Genomic DNA, 20966 nt, shown 5'->3' on the forward strand with positions numbered 1-20966 from the left:
AATAATTTCAAGGCCATTTGAAAGAAAAGTCTCTGGCTTCCCATACTCCAAATGAGACGAGGGTCAGCAGGCATTTCATGATGTTGGCTTTGTAAGATAACATTTAAACATCCAGGTTCAAAGGGGGTTTAATTTTAATTTTTTTTTTGGTCGATAGGTGCAAAGGTTCATGTCATCTACAGAAAACATTTTGTATCATGCAATATGGTTTCAAATCACAGCAGTAGAAGAAAATGAAGGTGGATTCAAAGCAGCAAAATATCATGTCATTATGTAACAAAGCTTTCTGATTCAAAACATAACCATAACAATTCATCAACAAATCTAATTGGTAATGGCAACTTCAGCAACTAAACACACAAAGTTCTGATTCATATTAAGAAGCTTTGATACACCTACTAATATGCCGGAAGATAGGGTGCCGGATACCATCCACTACGACACGGCAACCCCTTGGGCTTTAGGGTAACCTAGTTTCCAACTAAAAGAACCACACAGGTACCATCCATAATATGAAATCAATCATGTATAACATTACAGTTCAACCAAACAGCACGTACAAAACATTAATCTCCGTAGCACTGAATTAGCAGGCGAAACACAATACCAAAGTTAACAAAGTCTAAGAATGAATGAGAAGCCAGTTTAGCATGCCCGTGTAAGGACAGATCATCCGGACATGAGGCTAAGCCTAGACCATTAATCACAACATTCTTGCAATGTGAAATGTGCTCCATGTTCAATATGAGACAGGAAGTGTGGCATTGGTAACACAGATCAAGAGCCATGACACCATCTTCAACTTGTTTCTGTAAGTTTGATGAATTACATTCTATTTGTCCCGACTTGTGTACTGTTCTAGGGAGGTCAATACTTACTGGAAATCCTTTCTCAAACACAGGATAAAGTACAAACAACTAAACACTGTCACAATGCATTAATTTTTAGTTTCTTCCTCGAATTACTCAGCAACGGAATCAAACGCATGTGAAAGATACAGATGAGAAATAACACAAAAATCAAACAGAATGTTCGTTCCTCTTGCTTGGATTTCCTAAGAAACCAAAATGAAGCTATTTGTAAAACTCATTGAACTTATAACTTGCACAAACAATCTATAATAGAGAACTGCACAGCCTATACTCAAAAGAACGAAAAAACACTCTGAACCAGAACTGAAAATAAATACTAAAAAAGACATAAATTTTAACAACAATCAGATTCAAAAGGGTCTCTGCCAATTCTTAAACCGTGTAATTCATCAATTCCCAGCAATCCATAACCTATTAATTAGTACACTGACCAGTAACTGCAATGACTTGCTAACTCAATTAACATTCATACACAAGAAATCAACAAATTAGGGTTTTCATATTCATTTTATTTTTCACAAATCAACCTGTTCCTTAGTGTGCTTTTCTCCTCTGGGGCTGCCTCTCTTTCTCAGTAGCTAGTCTGTATATCCAATACACCTAACATGATGCAAAACGAGAGAAAATCAGATATCAGAGTCTAATTGAATCCCAACCCTAGGAGCTGAAACCAAAAAGAGAAGAAAATAAAGAAATGGAAAAGTTTTGAGAGTACCAAAGCGAGGACATGAGCTACTATTAGGAGAACGACGATGAACGGGACTGCTTCGAGGATCCATGGCCGAAGAGATATCTGCTGCGGATTCGCCATTCGATCGAAATCAGAGGGTTTAGAAGAGAGAGATGGTGAGTTGAGCACAGCAATCAATCAGGGTTAACAATTTCGCTGGTTTACTGTACTGATGAAGTTTACTAGAGACGAGCGGAACGTGACACAGGCAAATGGGAACGGAGCGAGAGTTGGGTCAGCTTGACCCGAATTTGAGCCCAATGAATATTCAGCCTCATGGGCTCACGGCCCACGGTCTTATCCAATCCAAATCCAACAACAACAAAAAATAATTAAAAGAAAATAAAACTAAAACCCCCATAGGCGGTTCACTGGTGTGGTGTCCGTATGAGGTACGGTGGTAAACGTGGCAGCTTTCTCGGTCTCTAACTAATCTCTCTCCTCTCTCTGTGATTACTGGAGCATTACTACAAACGGTTTCGCTGCAAATCTATATACCTGTGATGGGTTCCTGAGCTCTGCTTTCCTCTATAATTTTTCCGCCGATGAGGAATGTCTTTGCTACGCTCAAGCGTCACCGCCATGTCACTCTGCTATCCCAAAGTACCGCTCTTAACCTTCTGCTTTACCTCGCATTTGCTTTGGGATTTTACTTGTTCTCTATTTGGTTGATGAGAAAATGTGGGAATAAAATTGCGTTCGTAAAATTCAATTGCTTATTCGCTAATTTGTCGATTTGTTGCTTAATTATTTTGACTAGTTTACCACATGGATCGCCTAATTGCCTCATTAAATTCATTGTGATATTTACACTCGTGGATTATGATACCAGTAATTGTCTCTATAGTCTTCACTTATTAGTGACGTATTGGGTTTTTTTTGGGTGCAGCTTTACGCCATGACAGAAATATGGAGACCATTATACCAAAATGCATACCATTGAGATGCCATAAGTATGTTGAAATTAGATGGAAACAAGATAATTGGTTTCCATATCATTGGTTTCCATATCAGTTGTTACAACGACATTGGTCAGTTCATGACTATCTTGAGTATCTTCAGTGATGGGAATTCAAGGCACTTGTTTCTCTTGCACGAAATGCTTCATTTTCTTCATTCTTTTTGATGCAGTATTTCCACCAGCGTGCATGGTGAAAGGCCAACTGCAGAGTATGCAAAGTTGAGGAAGGAATCACTAGAAACTCAATTTAGGCATGCTCTTGGAGCTTACGGCTCCAAAAGTCCATTTTTGGCTTTGTATAGAGCAGCAATTGTTTCATTTTATGTGTTGAAGCTGACAATCTGGCAATGCTTTGTCCATGACATAAAAAAACGCGCCGTCAAGGTAATTGACAGATACTTTATTTATTTTACATGCCATTGTGTTGCATATGCTTTTAGTTTTGCGTTGCTTTAGTGATGATGTGTCTGTGTCTTGTAGCTGATGTGCAAGCACTATGATCTGGAAGCATTACCCAAATCCTATACTTCAAATTACCTCTTTGGATATCCGTAGACTAATAGTTGTAGTTCCATTTTATTTGTTTGGCACATTTTGACTCTCATAAAAAAGTTAGCATATACATAGTTCCCTCATTTCTTCCTCCTATGGGGAAATGAGAAATCCTTTTTTCATGATTTAAAACACGCAACCTTCTGAAATTTAATGTGATCTATTGCAGTTTCGGCAAACTCTTATCCACTTGGGACCTTTCTACATCAAGGCAAGCCACTTTCTTTGTTATGAAATTTTCAAGACACCCTTTTCCCTGAATGAGCAATAACATCTAATGAATGCAATCTTATATCATTCAATATCTTATTTCGTGATGGCAAGATGTACCTAGTTTACCCAATTATGTTTGAATTTACAGCTCGGGCAGGCTTTGAGCACTAGGCCGGATATATTACCAACCGTATACTGCCAAGAGCTTGTTAAGTTACAGGTTACTAGCTTCTTCCTCCCATGAGCCCCTGTGATAGTGGGTTATGTGATGAAATGTTATAGCTTCCACTATCATAGATCTCTTTACTTCTTCATTTTAATCAAACCATTTTCTTATATAACAGGATCAAATACCCCCATTTCCAACGCGTTTTGCAATTAAATCTATTGAATCTCAGCTGGGTGGTCCCATTTCACAACTTTTTGCTGACATCAGCCCAGAGCCTGTTGCAGCAGCATCCTTAGGGCAGGTCTATAAAGGTTAGAGAGCTGTTTTTTCTTAATGGGAGAAAAAAAAAATTCCGTGGATGTATATGCTCATATGCAGCATCCCATTCAAAACTTTTTGCTGGCATGTGTCTTGAATTTTCTACTGTGATGTTCAAGAAAAAGATGTATACACTTCTCAAGCTGAATGGTTTATTTTGTTGTTTCAAGTTTTGCAGCTCACCTGCACTCTGGGGAGCTGGTAGCCGTTAAAGTACAAAGGCCTGGTATGTCACTTGCATTGACCCTTGATGCCTTATTATTCCATATGATCGGGGGCCAATTAAAGCGATTTGCTAAGGCCCGCAAAGATCTACTTGTAGCAGTGAATGAGATGGTGAGCGTTCTGGATTTCATCTCATGTAGAGTGACTTCTATCATTTCTCTAAATCTCCATTATGTCTGAGAATGTAGACTTTGGGTTCTTTTTCTAGCATTTACAAGTATACATGTGTGCACACCTATTGATGTGTTCTCCAAGTCAGTGATTGTCATAAAAATGGAGAACTTTTTCTAACATATGCTATCATTGTTCCCCTACAGTGTAGTTTCCTCTTGTTTTCCAAACTTTTCTCTAACATATGCTATCATTGTTCCCCCACAGTAGAGTTTCCTCCTGTTTTCCCATTTCTTTGTTCACCTTCATTTTGTTTCTTATAACATTGACAATGTACTGATGTTCGGTGTTTTATGGTCCCTATTGAATGAACAGGTGAGGCATATGTTTGATGAAATCGATTACATCCAAGAGGCAAAAAATGCTGACCGTTTTGCTTCTCTCTATGCTTCACGCCCAAGTAAGTTTTCTTGAATGTGTAATAAGTGCAATGTGTTCTTCATGTGAATACTATACTCAATAATATATAATACTCTCACCAGTGTTTACAGGATTGCCTGCTTCTTGGGGCATCTTCTCTTGTAGGAACATTCTGTAGTGAATTTCTGTCCGGAATGTGCCTAAAACATCTTTACTGGTCACATCCATGTTCGGCCTGTTTGAATTGCAATTTTCTGTATCTGTAATATTTGAGGGCTAATAAATTGCTTGTTTTGCTATGGATTCTTGTTCAGAAGAATACAAATTGAGCAAATTATTAGATAACATGATTTATACTTTAACTTGTAGGAATTAATTTATTATATAAGTTGGTGCTTTAGCTCATTTTGAAAGAGCTAGTACGCATTCCATGATAATTACTGTGCTATGCCAAATGGCAATTCTTGTGTAAGATTGGTTTTAGAGAACAATTTGTCATCTTCTGTTTTATGTGTAATGTCTACAAATGGAGCTGTTATATCAGTAGAACTTCTTTATGATGGACAGGTGATGGGCAAAAAGGTGATTCAAAGCCTACAGCTAGGAGAACTCTTAAACATAAAGAGGCAAACACTATAAAAGTTCCAAAAATATATTGGGACCTTACCTGTAAGGGTGTGCTTACAATGGAGTGGATTGATGGAATTAAGCTTACTGATGACGTTGGCCTAAAGATGGCTGGCCTGAACAGAAAAAAACTAATTGACCAGGTACTTGGCGTGAATAGTTCCACATATATGTGCAGTGGCAGTTTTCCATGATCTTTTTTTCCACTTGTGCCGCTGTAGAAATAGGAAATAAAGTATTAGGCAGTAGATTACACAAAGAGAGTTAAATAATTTAATTGTGAACAGTTAAATTATAAGTTTTCTTGGTTTAAAAAACCTAGAAAGGTCCAGATCTGATTGGATTTAATACTTGGGAAAAATTAACTAAAATGACTTGTAAGACATCTTGTACTAGGCCTATAGCAAAACTTGAATACCATAGCCCTGTCCTTACACATGTTTATACCAAAGTCATGCATACTCAATAGAAAGTCACATGTTCGTTACACTGACTTTTTAAATGACTTGGAATGGACAGGTCTGTATTCTATCGTAATAACATAACATGAAACAAAATAAATGTCACTCATAATGTTCAGATAAAGAACTAGAGAAATGGTGACTAGTGGACTGGTCCAAAGGCTTATTGGGCTAGCTAGGTCTCCTTAGACGCTCCTGCAACAACTTGCGTGGAACACGAGTTTCAGTTATATCTTAGGTAGTAATACTGCACATGATTTTCTGTGTTATTATCAAAATTCTGATCCTGTTTTGCCTTTTCTTCTAGGGATTATACTGCTCTTTGAGACAATTGCTTGAGGTGGGATTTTTTCATGCCGACCCGCATCCTGGTAACCTAGTTGCCACTAATAGTGGTGCTCTTGTGTATTTTGATTTTGGAATGATGGGTGAAATTCCTCGACATTATCGTGTTGGACTTATTCAAGTGGTAAGAGCTGTTGAATTATTTTTAACTCAGGGCACAAGATCAAATTATTGTCAAGCTAAAGATGTTCTTCAAAAAGAGTTTTTAAATATGCATATATGGCATTTTGTCAGTGTAAGGGTATGCCTGCTTCAAATGATATCCTTTTTAGAAATGAGAACCTAACTGTTCAATTGTATTGGAGGTTTGGGAAAAGGTAGGAGGATTGAACCCCCTTTGATATTTTTTTAAATCACTTGTATGTGTACGTAAAATTTCATATTCTTGGCCTCTTGGCTAGGGGAGTTTATATATATGGACACCTGAAAGAAAAAAGTTTGTATTTGGTTTCCTCATGATTGTGGTGTTGTTTTAAATCATTTGTATCTCGTTCTGTTATGCAGTTTGTGCATTCTTATTCTTGTATATATGGTGTTGCTAGCTTTTTCTGTATATTGACTTATGGTTGTGTTAGTTGATAAGTTTCTGTTTCTTTCAGCTTGTGCACTTTGTTAATCGTGACTCCCTGGGTTTGGCAAATGACTTTCTTTCTTTGGGATTTATACCTGAAGGGGTTGATGTACAATCAGTTGCCGATGCCTTGCAAGCATCCTTTAGTGACCGGACTAGACAGTCTCAAGATTTCCAGGTTTTTGCCTCTACCCGTTTTGTATATCCATGTAGAACACGCTTGTATCTGGCTGTTCACTTCAATAGTTGTTTTAGATAAGGAATTCAACATAGGGATATTAGGACGTTACAAGTTATGCCGTCACTTAAGTTAATCTATGCAGGGCTTCTCACAATTTTTTGCTTGTTTTTTCCATTTTTCACTCAGCCATCTTTCTTGCATTTTGCAGCACATTGTCAGGATGGGCTAAAGGAATGTCCTTCCTGGCTCAAGAGATGTATAGGGAAGTTGGCAGCCAACTTTTCTATTCCTGTGCTCTAAGAATTTGGAAATTCATTCATATGCATATAGCATTTAGGGGTATCCAATTTGTTCATTCTGAATCTTAACAGCATATGACCTTACTTAAATTGAGATGGTGTGACTAGGACCTCTAATGGGAATTTTCTTAGTCGGACTAAGGCTCAAATGCTTATAATTAGATGTTCAACTGAGAAATCTGTGCAATATATGCACACTTCTTAGTTCTTTTCTACTTGTATGTAGTCACATTTAAGAGAATGCATCAGCATATCAAATTATTTTTTTCTTTTCAATAATGAACTACGTATAATATTCTGTAGATTACTTTGAATCTATATGTTAGTTTGGACATGATGCTTGGATTCTAGTTAAATGAACATACGTATGCTAGTTTCTGCTAGTTGACTTTTTGATGAAATTGACATCCTCTTGTTTTGCTTCTCTCCTTGTTGGGCACTTCTCCACTCAGTAAAAGTATGTCCTTCGATTTAATTCTTGCAATGGATTACAGGGAATAATGGACCAACTCTACGATATTATGTATGAATTTAACTTCTCTCTTCCTCCGGACTATGCCCTGGTGATAAGGGCCCTGGGATCACTAGAAGGCACTGCCAAAGTCCTCGATCCTGCTTTCAAAGTCATTGAGAGTTCATATCCTTTTGTGATTGGAAGACTTCTGGCTGACCCAAATCCTGACATGAGAAGAATTTTAAGACAGCTTCTCATACGTAATGATGGATCCATAAGGTGGAATAGGCTAGAACGCCTGGTAGGTTGCCTAATCTCTTTGTTTCCCATAATCTAGCATAGTTGATGCATAAATAGAATCGTGTATTTGCACATAACTAGACAGATATGTATGTATTTTCATGAGCATAGTTTTAAAAGGTCCTTTAAACGATTAAAGTTCACATAGTTGTTTCTGCTTCATGAGGACTCTAATCTTAAATGAATCTGCAAATTGTCTTACACACTTAAATTTTTTGTAATACTGACCTGGTTAATACATTATAACCTTGTATACATGTCAGTGAAGTGGAGTATTGTTCACACATGGGATCCCCCAGGCCAGTTTACTGCATATCATCCCTTATATTTTGAAGATATTACTCGTAAAAAGTTCTTTTTGATAATTGACTTTTACTATAATATGAATTAGTCAAATACTTGAATTTCTATCCACTTTCAATGTTTTTACCAGGCATCTATTTTTTGTTCCAGATTGCAGCAATATCTGAACAGGCTTCTGAATCTGCTGAGGAGCACCCTAATTCTGGGGAGAGTTCTCCAAATCCGTTGAGAAGTAAATCATTTGACATGCATGCTGTTGTTGCCGCCACTGAAGATCTTTTACGCTTCATTCTCTCTGAGAAGGGTCAGAGGGTGCGTGTATTCCTTGTTCGGGATATAATTCATGCAGCTGATGCTTTTATTCAGGATGAAGTTGTCGGTTGCATGTTCGACGAGAAGCCTGAAGCCAGAGGCTCACCTGAGTCTGAGGTTCTATAAATTGTGTTTCTACTCCTCCATAATAGATAATTTGATAAGCAAGTGGATTAGGAAACATGCAGTACTATCTTGTATGGTGAGGTTGATTATCCGTTATTTTCTTCTTGTCGCAGGGACACGACACGCTCAAAAGGGTCGTAATTGGGTTTCGGTATCTCCGTCAAGCTGTAAAGTTGGCCCCAGAGGTGTGGACAGAAATGCTTGTACGCATGGCACTCACATCCGAGGTTCATAGATTTACATTAGACATTCTTTCATCGCTGATCATTCATTTGAAAGGCAAAATCCCAGAAACTACTTGGGTTTGTATATCTAGACTAATGCACAAGATGGCAAAAAACCGCAGCTCTTCTGAATTTTGAAATTATAGTATATTTTGATTCAAGTTTTATTGCAACCCTTTTCTACCCGTTTGCAATGTGTTTCCATAATTGTACCGTAAGGAGTACTTCGCACTCAAAATGAAAAGGGGAATACTTGCCGAGCAATAACTTTGTGGTGAAGTTGAGGGTTTGCTTGAAACCCACTGTGCGAGTTCAAAGAGTTGATTGCTTATCCTCAACCATTCATATCTTGCTTCTTGTCCATTTGATTCTCTTTAGTTTTGACCCTCAAAATTTAGTAGAGGCTCGCTCTTTCAAGAACTCCTTCGACCATGGCCATGGGGCACTCACCGGGCCACCGGCCTATGCCTCTCACCAGGCCACCGGCCTATGCCTCTCACCAGGCCACCGGCCTATGCCTGGTGACCTTATCGCAAGGGAATTAAGGTGAACCAGAGAAAATTAGAGAATCTTAAAGCTCTCATTTGTTGAAATTGACCCCTCGTTAGTCTCAAGGCAATTTATATTCGTGATGGTGAAGGAATGTGAAAGATAATTTGCATTAGCAAAACGTCGACAAGTATGAGAAATGGAGACAACTCCTCTTCAAGAGAAAGTTCTTGTATGTATTGATGAATATGCAACTCATTAGTTTTTGTCGGTGGATATTTGTGAGTTGAATGATGCTCTGTGGCATCATATTTTTTGTCCTTGTTCATTTCGGATTGTTTTGTATTTGTGGATGGATAGACCAGAGGGTTAGAAAGGGATCTACCCTTTTGTTTTTTTGTTTTCTTTTTTAAGTAAAGTGATTATGAAATGGTATGTGTTTGACATTTTTATACAATTTTTGTTACTAACATGCACATCATTGATGGTGTTTTGAAAGTTTAGTGGGAGAAGATAAAATGTGGGGTTTTGCTTAAAATAACTACATCGGTGGCCTTTGCAAACCACAGTTGTTGTTGACGTTTAGAAAAATATTGAAACCTAAAATATACATAAGTTGTGATCCATGCAACTACAGTGTAATGCACATTTCTATATTTTAATATCTCATATAACTCCGTAACGGGCTGTAACTTCAAGTGTTTGGTGTTCAAATTTTCCTTCTCTCAACATCGTTTGTATTAAAAAATTATCGTATTTTACTCCAAATTAGTTGAATGCTATTTGATCCTATTAATTTGTTATGTTAGAATAAGTTAATCGGAGGACTGATCACTGGTCAAAGGAAAGTTGGCTTATTAATTTTGAGATTTCAAAGCATAAATACAAGTTTAATTAATGTTGCTCGTGTTATTAGGGTTTGACTCTGATGTCTGAGTCTGGAGTTTTAGAGAGAGAAAGCGAGAGCTCTAGAATTTTCTTGTAATAATTCCACCGTCCGTCCATTGATCTAATCTTCACGCCCAAAATGCTGATTGACTGAACTATAATTGACCTCAAGTTTAAAAAAAACCTCCCATTGCTTGCTTGCATAATTGGATTGCTATTTATTGTGTTTTGGGGATTTGACTCGGTCTCGCTTCATGCTGGGGTGACGCGTGTGACTCGCTCCCCGCCACCAGTTTTACAACCCAACAAACAAACTAACTAACCCCCAATTAAATTAAATTAAAATTACAGTTTTTAATTCTGAAATTATCTTGTGAATTTTTTTATTCCATTAAAAAAGTTTAGTAATTATTGATTGCTTCCTTCCGCTGCTTGCGTTTGCAAAAACTGAAACCAAAAATAGAAGAGAATCCGCTTTGGCTTCTTTCACTCTCGTCGTCCTTTTCTTACCTTCGACGACCTTTTAATTTCTCTCTCTATCTCTCTGTCACTTCTCTCTATGGCATTTCCTTTCTTCAGGTACTTTCTCTCTCCCCTCCCTCTCTATTTCACATTTCATCTTAATTACCGCCTAATTTTCTCTTCCAATTTCTCATCTCCAAGGTGTTTCTTGTTATGTTGATGAACATCAAGATCCGTATATTGCGTCTTAACTTTTTTTATTCTTTTTTTTTTTCAATGATTATATAATATAGTGTAGAATTTGTGTTTTTAATTTTGATTTCGCGTGATATGCAGGTTAAACTCAGCAATTTATGATTCGGATATGATATTCCTAGAGTGATTTGAGCTATATTGGCGTGCAACAATAGGTCGTGTCATTCATATCATTGGTTCTCTATATATAGCAATCACTGTAGCTGTTTTTCTTCAATATCTAATTTCGGTCAAAGAAACAAGAAGCGAGCAATTTGAAAATTCAAGCAACGAGAAGAAGATGGGTTATCTCAATTCCGTTTTGACACCTTCAACCCAGGTTCATGCTGACGACCCACCTGTAAGCGGCGGGGGGCTCAGGTTATTGAACTCTCCCAATTATCAATTTCTGTTTTTCTGGTTTGGATCTGGAGTCTCTCCAATTGGTATATTTTTTTATGGATTGTCATATATTCCTTTTGTAGCATTTTCTTTTATGGGAACCTATGTTTATGTTTTATTTCATTTATTATTTTGACTTGTGATTTATTGGGTACATTTATTTTGTGAAGCTCTTCAGGAAGCAATTCTGAATTTGGGTTTTTGTCTGATCTCATGCATAAGTCTAAGTTTTGAGGAAATTTTGCTGTGTAATTTGGATTGTATGATGCTTTTATTGTATTATATACCTTAGAGATGACCTATGAATTCTGGTCCTGGTGATATTTATTTTTTAAGGGAAGATTTTCGTTGATTTGGCTATTGCACTAGTCCTGAGCAATGTTATATATCTCAATTTAATTTGGATGGGTTGGGTAAGGGTGATAGAATTTAGGTCCATCATCATTTACAAGTATTATACAAAAACAAGAGAGGAAAATAACGTGCATGATCACAGACTGTATTTATGCTTTGTCATGTCCGGGCTGCACCCGTGTTGCTACATCTGCCTTTAATTACTGTTTGTCGTGTTCGGCACCGCCAAACATAAGGATTGTGCAAAGTATTATTTTTGTTTTGCTTGTTTGCTGGATCTTCCAAATGATGCTGTCTGGAATTTTGCGTTTGTGGACACGCTGAAAAAGCTTTTCATTGGCATTATGATTGTGTGACAAAATATGTATTTGTTTTTAATCTCCACGTGCGTGAGCGTGGAACTCATTTTGGAAACATGTACCTTTTGGATTTTGCTAAAAAGTTATGGTTATTTCCCTTCCTGCATTGACCCCTGAAATTTGGTTCTTAAATGCTATTGGAATTGGATATGGATATTCACCTTTTAATTCTTTACTGTTTCTGTTACATGTCATTTTTTACAATGGTTCGGACTAGTCTCACCATGTGTGATGTTAAATGCGTTAACAGTCAGAATGGAAAGTTCAGTTATGGATATGCAAGCTCTCCGGGGAAAAGATCTTCTATGGAAGACTTTTATGAGACAAGAATTGATGGTGTTGAGGGAGAAATAGTTGGTCTCTTTGGAGTTTTTGACGGTATATATCTCTCTCTCAGACACACACACGCACACGCACACGTATGCCCATGCACACACAGGGATAGGTGTGAATATATCATGCTTAGCATCATTTAGATACACAATTATGCAGTTGGCTGTGAGGTGTGGATATGTATTAAATCTTTGCCAATTTTCATCCTTCTATTGTGGATATAATCTTCATATCTTTTCTTTGGTTTATTGTTTGCTCACTCAATAATATTGTTGTTAGTATGATAGTATGTGATTTTAATTTTTGAGTGGGTTTCGGTTTGCGTCAAAGTTGAGATCTCACCCTTGATCAACTTGTCAGTTTACGCATGGGGTCGAGCTATTCTAGCTGGATAATGGAAATCTTGGTCTTTGCCACACTCTGGTGGTGATCTTCTGACCAGATGAACCTCTGGGGGCTCTATTCTGATACTTCAAGCTCTACATGCTTAATTCACATTAACTCGCTAATCGGATTTGACTAGTATTTCATGGAGCAGCAGCTCTTTTGTATTTCCATCTGGTTTGACTGTATATGTAATCATTCTTTCTGTTCTTCTCTTGTTGGATTAGTTTCTTAGTAAGTCTTAATTAATTAGTTAGCATTCTTCCAGTCATAGTTCATGCGCTATTCATATGGAGCATTTGTACATAGGCATACACAGAGAACGCTGTTACTCATATTGTGTTTGTACATATATACTTTCAAACTTTTTGAAAGCAAGAAGATAGGTGACACTGAAAAATTCTGCGTTATATTGAATCAGGTCATGGGGGTGCACGTGCTGCTGAATATGTCAAGCAAAATCTTTTTAGTAATTTGATCAGGCATCCAAAATTTATCTCTGACACCAAATCTGCTATAGGTTTGTCACTTCTTACCTGTAGCCTGCAATTTTTTGGTTGCTTTCTAATTAATCCTTTTCGGTTTTCTACTTTCGAAAAAATAAATTACAGCATTTAATTTCCTGTTCCTGCAGCTGATGCATACAGCCATACAGACTCTGAATTTCTGAAATCAGAAAATAATCAGAATAGAGATGCTGGGTCAACTGCTTCCACTGCGATCCTAGTTGGTGACCGTTTACTTGTCGCGAATGTTGGGGATTCCAGAGCTGTGATATGCAGGGGTGGTAACGGTAAGACTTTGAAGATTGTCCCCTCGTCAGTTGTGATTTTAGCATAATAATTGTATCAAAGACTACAAGTTCGAGGGTTGAAGGGACTTTTGTGTCCTGTGTCTTATGTTTTGCTAGATGGTATAACCGGCAAGAGAGAGAGAGAGAGAGAGAGAGAGAGAGAGAGAGAGAGCTGATGATATCTTTAGCTCTTTAATGGTAGCACATTATTCGAGCTGAAAGTATATGGATACTGGAATTTCATTCTTGTAGAGAATTTTGTTGAATGACAGTATTGTGCTATAAAATGTTCACATGTTTCATGGTTCTGTAATATTATCTTGTCATATCTTGCAGCTATAGCTGTTTCAAGGGATCACAAGCCAGACCAGACTGATGAGCGGCAACGGATTGAGGACGCAGGAGGATTTGTAATGTGGGCTGGTAAGGTTTATCATTGTTTTGAACATTTTTCATGAATTTGTAGATGATTGCGTTCTTGATGACGGAGATTGTATCAACAGGAACTTGGAGAGTCGGAGGTGTTCTCGCTGTTTCTCGTGCATTTGGTGATAGGCTGTTGAAGCAGTATGTCGTTGCTGATCCAGAAATCCAGGTTTGATTCGTTTTGCTGATACTTGATAGTCAATACACACAAACATATGGGTGATCAAGGATGTATAGTCTTTTGAGGAAAACACGATTCTCATAGAAACTTTAAAATTTTCATGATTGGTGTTAATCTCAGACACTGAGAATATTTGTCTGATTAACTGCATTTTGAGTTCTTTATTATCAATACCAGTCCTATGTGATTTGAAGAATTTGTTGATTGGTATTGCCTTGTGGTTTCCACTGCCTGCTTCCATCCCTAGCTTCTCGGCATATTTTATTAACTTGCTTTATTTTGGCAGGAGGAAAAGATTGACAACTCTCTTGAGTTCCTTATCCTTGCTAGTGATGGACTGTGGGATGTTGTCACCAATGAGGTTTGCCGTGATTTTCCCTTTTTCTTTTTACTGTTCTGCCATACGGTTGATATGATGGAGGGTGAAATGACAGCATGCCTTTAGAGCCTAAAACTTTTTGTTCTGTATTTGACTACTTGACTAATCAAACAGTAATCAATCCTTCTGAGTAAATAGTTGGGATGTTTGTCCTTTATCCCTATTTTGCTGCGATTATACGGTGTTTTTACAATTAGCAAACCAATTAGATGACTTGGTATGACCCTGACTGGTTCTTGACCTTATTTCTATAGGAGGCCGTCGCAATGATCAAACCAATTCAGGACCCAAAGCAGGCAGCAGAGAGGCTAATGCAGGAAGCATATCAGAGAGGAAGTGCAGACAATATTACTTGTGTCGTGGTTCGTTTCTTGGCTAACCAAGGGGGCACCTCTCGTAGCAGTTCCGGGTAAGCACCTGCTCATGCTCAGAGCAAGGGGCTTGGAATCCTACCAGATTGGTGGTAGGTCAGGTGCAATAAAAATCAGTGGTTAATAGTTTTAGAACATCTGTGGTAGCGTTGTACTTTAAAAAGAATAGAGAGACATGATCAAAACTTACATGGCTGCAAATGTGTATTACATGTCTTCAGCCTATATAATAGCATAGACTTGTGTATGTGAACTTAGATCTTGTACTTTGACGGTAAGTGTAGCAGAAATGTCAATGTATTTGTAAAGTGTTTTCTCATTTTGTTTGCTCTCTGTAAATCGAAGCGTTAATTCAAGTGTTTTTTCACTTCTTTTATTACCTTTCATGGCAAATTATGCGATGAAGAATAAACGAGGAAAATTAGAACTCCTTCGTATTTCTTTGGTAATTCTTATTTTATCCTCGTGTTCAAAGACTTTTTGGTACTAAAAATAAAACCAAGTATTTCTCAAGTTCGAGCTTTGTTATCAAGACCAGGTATTTCCTTCATAAATATTTTAGTGTTTGCATATAATGAGTCAGAAAACCTACTAGCCAACTGAACTCTGATATGGTACAATGAAAGCTAACTGGAAAACAAATAAATTGAAATTACATATATACCCATGACGCTTTGTTTCTCTCTCTCTGACCTTTCTCCACATTTCAACTCTGATAATAGTAGATAGTGACTCAGTGAGTGGTAACAATTTACAGAAGGAGAAAAAAGAAGAAGAAAGTTTGAGAACAAAAGTAAAATTACATTTCTGTAGAGTAGAGAGAGAAAGAGGAGGACTCAGAAATATTGAATGGTATCGGCAAGGCAATTTTGCCATTACGCACGACGAGCGAACCAAATTGTTATCCTCATCGTCCTCCTTTCTTTCTACACTAAAAAAGAAACTGAACTGGGCAACAACAACAAAAACAAAAAACAAAAAATCTAAAATCGAAACCGAAAACAGAAAAAAGAAGAGAAAATAAGGAACAATGAGAAACCTCGCTAGCTATTTATTAGTTACACAAGCAAGCAGCAAAGAACTCTCTCTCTCTCTCTCTCTCTCTCTCTCTCTCTCTCTCTCTCTCTCTCTCTCTCTCTCTCTCTCTCTCTCTCTCCATATTGCAATAACAACAAAGGGTTGGGGGCTTTATATAATGGGGGTGGTGTCTTTGTTCAACTTATTTTATCTAAAAAAATGGGGTGGAGATGCCCGCATTGACATTATCGTGTGCCTTGCTTAACAAGGCTGGTGTCTTTTATATAAATAAAAGAATAAAAAATAATGAAGTTTGTCTGTCATCTTCCTTTGCAGCCGACCAAACATAACAGGTAGGGGTCATCATTTGGCCCACAGCATGTGGCTCGAAGTGGGTAATCTGAGGTTTGACTGGTTAACATCTGGCCAAATTTGATAATTGAGCCTATTCGATCCAGCCCATTCTAAAATTGAATAGAATTTGAGCTTAGCATTGAAATTCTTGGCCCAAGAGCCCGCCTAGGCCCGACTCCACCCACCATAAATAAATAAATAATAAATACTAATAATAGTATAGAATTATTATAGACATACAAATATTCAAAGAAACAAGCCCATTGTAATAAACAAAAAGAAATAATGTACAAATTTTACAGTGATGCACTCAATAAATTTTTTTTTAAAACTTAATCAAAATAATATAATATATTTTATGAATTAATAAATTTATTGTTATATTTTAAATATATAGTTTTAAAAATTTGTTATCTTTAATTGTTATAAATTAATAAGTTAAAATTTTTTATCGTTGTCTAAAAATTTGTAATAAAAAGATATATAAAACAAACTTTAAAAAAAAGTATTAAAAAATAAAATAAAAGGATCGGCCTTTCTAGGCCCATCGGAGGCCCGATTCGGAAAGCCAGCCAAGGCTCAGCCTAACAGACAAGCTCAAGCCAAAGCTTTTGAAATCTCAGCCCGGCCCAACTCAAAAAAAGAAAAATCCAGACAAGGCTCGCCCAGAGCCCAAAAATTTCAGACCGGTCTAGGACGACTCAATAACAAACCCTAATCACAGGTCCTTTAGCTTATATAAAGGCTTCATATCTTCACTGTTATAAGTCGAGAAGAAGTGAAGCACACCAACTGAGAGAATAAAGAGAATAGGGCAGAGAGGAAGGAAAGAAGAGAGTGAGGGGGAGAGAAGAGAGCGGAGAGAAATTCTCTAAGAGAGAAAAATTAATGAGCTAGTGAGATTGTAAACACTAAAGTTGTAGTCATATTATTTTACATAGTGAAAAAGTTATTGTTGTTGCTCTTCAAGGACGTGGGCATGGCCGAACCTCGTTAAATATCATGTCTGATTTACTTTACGTGCAGCACAATATTCTCACATATACCATCCATTTCACAACAATAGTGAATATTTTGTTTATACAATGAAAAGAAAAGTGGATGTAAGCATTAATAATTAATAATAAAGTAAGTATGATTGCTCCCTCTAAAACAAAACGTGCTTGTGCTTCAGATGAGTTTCTAAATGTGGAAACAAATATTTTAGTACCCGGTTTACAAATTTCTTAGATTAAATAAAACAACTCTCTTTTTATCTGCAATAACTATCACCATTTTTCATCCTCCTCTAACTGCTTCTTCTAGCATAGATGTAGATAAAGCCAAGATGGGGGCTATGTAGGCTGATGCATGCCCACCCCTCAAAACGTCGGCGTTTCTCTTCGACCATCACAATCAACATCGGCAGCAGCTCTTCGGGACCAACCCAAAATAAGACCTCAAGTGCGAGATAACTACTCTTAATCACTTGAACTTACGAAAGTCTTACACTTCACCTTCATAGGACAATGACATGATAGACAATAATTGCAAGTGAATTAGAAGATAACCCAAAGCCTTGGACCATTTATTTCTTTACGTATTCCAATTTTCATTCTTGTTGATTGTTCTAGACTCCTCGAGTATGATCAACTAATTAAAAAATTATTAGCAAAGGAAAAAGTTAGGGAGGTAATCTTTAGAAACCAACTTGTACACACCATCTCCCACCTAACAAACGTCACGGGTCTGAGTCACAGGCTTTAGCTTGCCCAAACCTTATCCAATTAATAGTTAATTGATTCGCTAATTATATTAAATTAATCCTAATCAGAATTCAGAATCACAAAAACCAATAGCAACTCAGATTCTGATACGCTTAATACAAAACTCATTACTGCATATATATTTAAAAACTTGTACAAAATCGACGGTCAAGATTTCCATGGATCGTTCAAAATACATCATCTCTTACTCTTACCATATTTACATAACTAGGATCAGAATTTGTGGAAACGAAAACGAACAATACAAAGCTTACTGGTTCTGGTTACAAAGTTACTACGATGAAAACTAGAACGACGGAACGACGCCGTACCGGCACAGACGTTCCGCTTCGATTTCCACTTCTGTGCGCTTAGCGAACCTGCCTTTGATTCGCGGTCTCGTCTCCGCATACGCTTTCCTCGAAGCGTAACGTATCGTCTTCTCGAACTTTCGGTTCTTTCGCTTCTCTCTGTACCTCAACACCCTCGCTTCGCGATCAGCCGATGAAATCTGAACCGCCTGATGTGTTGACTCCACCGCCGCGCTCATTGACTTGGTGTAAGGATCGCACACGTCCGTCATCGTCGTGTTGCCATCTGGCACAACGCTAACGTCCATAGACGACGATGATACCTGAGCCGCAAAACACAAGATCAGAGACTCCGATTGAAAATCAATAATAATTTATTTAGCTTCTGTTTGGTTAGTGAGAAAATAAAGTACTTACACTCTGGCTCAGACACTGAGCGTGGAAGCCATAGACGTATGGCTTGGACGCGGCGGAGAAGTCAATTTCGAAGCTGTGGTCATTGACGAGCTGAGGCTGAACGCTTTTGCTCTGAACCGGCACGACGCCGTCTGTACCGCAACTGTTCTGCTCCTGAGCATCTTCAAGCTTCGGATCCACATGCCCGTAGTCCAGATCCAAATACGGATCCATTTCCGGGAGAAAGTACTCGCCCGAGTTCAGATCCGGATTCTCCATTGCCTTCGGATTTGGGAGCAGCCACGAAGCAGCCTCGGCCTCTTCCCTGCTCACCTCAGTCTCTGCGTCTTGACCGTCCACGTCGGAGAAGTAACGGTCGTCGAGGAAGTTGACAACAGATTTGACGACGGGGGCTGAGTTGGCGGCCGAGTTACCCGAGTCGTAGAAGGGCGTCACGGGGACTCGCTCGTGGCGGCGACTAAGAGGGTTGGCCGAGTGGATGTCTCGATCACACGTGACGCAGAGAGCGGCGTCGTCGGCCTTGCACGTTACGTGAGCGGGGGCTTGCTCGCAGACCTCGCAGAGCCAGACTCGGGCGTGGCGGGAAGCGAGCTTGTTGGCGGCGTGGATCTTGGAGTCACAGTTGACGCAGAGGAAGGCTGAGTCAGCTCGGCAGAACAGAGTCGCCGTCGCCGATTTGCACGAGTCACAGAGCTTCGACGCCATAACCCAACGATGCTGTGGTGTAATAAGTCTGATAAAAAACACACACAGAAACTCTTTCTCTCTCTCTCTTTTGTGTGTTCTGATCAAGTGTGTGTCTATCCGGTGGGCCTGGGGATATCTACGGATTGGCCAATGAGGAAGCGATACGTGGATGAAGCTTAGCCAAAAGGTAGGATTGCCGAGTTAAAGTTTGTGTGCTGTCAATTGTCAATTTTAGGTGGAGCCCACGGGCAATGGTCGTCGTTTGCTTATAGGTTTACTTGCCTTGGCTTTTTTCGCACTGTCGTGGTAAGAAGCATGTGTATGTGGGGCCCACAATAATGGTGGGTGGGGACCTTACACGACGCTCTGATCGACCTTTCAATTTCGTAACAAATTGGTGTTATGCAACTGTTACAACTTACACTGTTTTTTTTTTGGTGTCAAAAATTACGTTGTGTTAATTATTTTTTTTTGAATTAAAAATGATAGTAATTTTATTTATAATACAGAAAAAAATACAAAGTAGTTACAATGTCAAATATTTACAAATGAAACAACAATAAATATATTAAAATTCTGATAAAATAAATAAATAAATAAATATTTATTATAATATAAGTGAATTGATAAGATTATGTGGTGCAAATTAAACCAAAAATTTACTCCAAGTTGTTGGATGGGAACTTTTATGCTCCCCTTTTTGTTTTCTCTATCAACGCTATTAATAATGCAACGAGAAAGATAGAGAAAGATGGACAGTAAATAGGGATAAATAAATATTTTGCCTTAGGTGGATATGGAGGGAGCTAGAATGTGTGTATGTGGGTAGGAAAAATTTGAGGTCACATCTGGCTTGTCTTGAAGACTTGCTCTTGGTAATAATTGTATGCCAAAGAGAGTGAGTGATTGAGAGAGGCGAGGTACATTAACTTATAAGTGATTAGGGTTAGGGACCCACCAGCTCTTAGGTTGAACGATGAAAATTTTATTGGTGTATTAATAATAACGTTAGTATAGATCATGTCATTGTAGTGTGAAAATTTTACTAAAATTAGGCTTATTTACTATTTTATTCCTTAAAACGGATACTCGTTCTCACTTTATTCATTTAAATTAAAATTTTCTCACTTAACGCCCAGAATCCCTAAAAATTGATGAAATTTTCTCAGTTTACCACTTCCGTCCACAAAATCTTTAAGAGTGCTGACGTGACATAGACATTCTAGTAATTTTATCTATCTATCTTAGCTCTTCTCTCTCTCTCTCTCTCTCTCTCTCTCTCTCTCTCTCTCTCTCTCTCTCTCTCAATAGAGAATATGGGGAGTGGCTGTCGAGGAGATTGTTTTTAAATTTTGAGTGGTGGTGGTGGTTTGGGTGTGTTGAGTAATTCCATGGAGGCTTAGGTTTAGGGTGGGGATTAGGTTTGGCGAGAGGAGGGGAGAGAAGAGAGAGGTAGAGCAAAAAAAAAAAGGCAGAGAGAAGAGAGAATAGATGAGGGGGAAGAGGGGTGGGGGTGGGGTGCAATGGAGGTTGGGTTTGGAAAGGGAGAAAAGAGAGAGGCAGAGGGAGAGAGAGTGAGAAGAGATAAGACAATAAGGAGCTAAAA

The 20966-nt window shown here is 38.1% G+C and overlaps 3 protein-coding genes and 1 long non-coding RNA gene across 4 annotated transcripts; 2 read left to right on the forward strand and 2 right to left on the reverse strand.

Annotated features, from left to right (window-relative positions):
• On the reverse strand, positions 1119–1823 carry LOC109946496. The gene is made up of 2 exons (XR_002269635.1): positions 1588–1823; positions 1119–1472 (listed from the first exon to the last, which is right to left on the reverse strand). It is a non-coding gene; the product is annotated as an uncharacterized LOC109946496 (long non-coding RNA).
• LOC18789619 (uncharacterized protein slr1919) lies at positions 1917–8947 on the forward strand. The gene is made up of 14 exons (XM_020554543.1): positions 1917–2205; positions 2492–2633; positions 2734–2947; positions 3285–3326; positions 3477–3548; positions 3673–3808; positions 3994–4151; positions 4527–4611; positions 5139–5341; positions 5967–6128; positions 6604–6753; positions 7550–7810; positions 8263–8541; positions 8664–8947. The coding sequence occupies exons 1-14, from the start codon at positions 2148–2150 to the stop codon at positions 8910–8912; spliced, it is 2211 nt and encodes a 736-aa protein (XP_020410132.1). The 5' UTR covers positions 1917–2147; the 3' UTR covers positions 8913–8947.
• On the forward strand, positions 10578–15258 carry LOC18791585 (probable protein phosphatase 2C 59). Its single transcript, XM_020569234.1, has 9 exons — positions 10578–10730; positions 10950–11228; positions 12213–12340; positions 13101–13199; positions 13314–13472; positions 13809–13895; positions 13976–14067; positions 14366–14440; positions 14713–15258. Exons 2-9 carry the CDS (start codon positions 11149–11151, stop codon positions 14869–14871), a joined length of 879 nt encoding a protein of 292 aa, XP_020424823.1. The 5' UTR covers positions 10578–10730; positions 10950–11148; the 3' UTR covers positions 14872–15258.
• On the reverse strand, positions 18054–19782 carry LOC18789515 (zinc finger protein CONSTANS-LIKE 4). The gene is made up of 2 exons (XM_007222342.2): positions 18674–19782; positions 18054–18579 (listed from the first exon to the last, which is right to left on the reverse strand). Exons 1-2 carry the CDS (start codon positions 19376–19378, stop codon positions 18253–18255), a joined length of 1032 nt encoding a protein of 343 aa, XP_007222404.1. The 5' UTR covers positions 19379–19782; the 3' UTR covers positions 18054–18252.

This window comes from Prunus persica, chromosome G1 (assembly GCF_000346465.2).
Source record: "Prunus persica cultivar Lovell chromosome G1, Prunus_persica_NCBIv2, whole genome shotgun sequence".
Lineage (NCBI taxonomy): Eukaryota > Viridiplantae > Streptophyta > Magnoliopsida > Rosales > Rosaceae > Prunus > Prunus persica.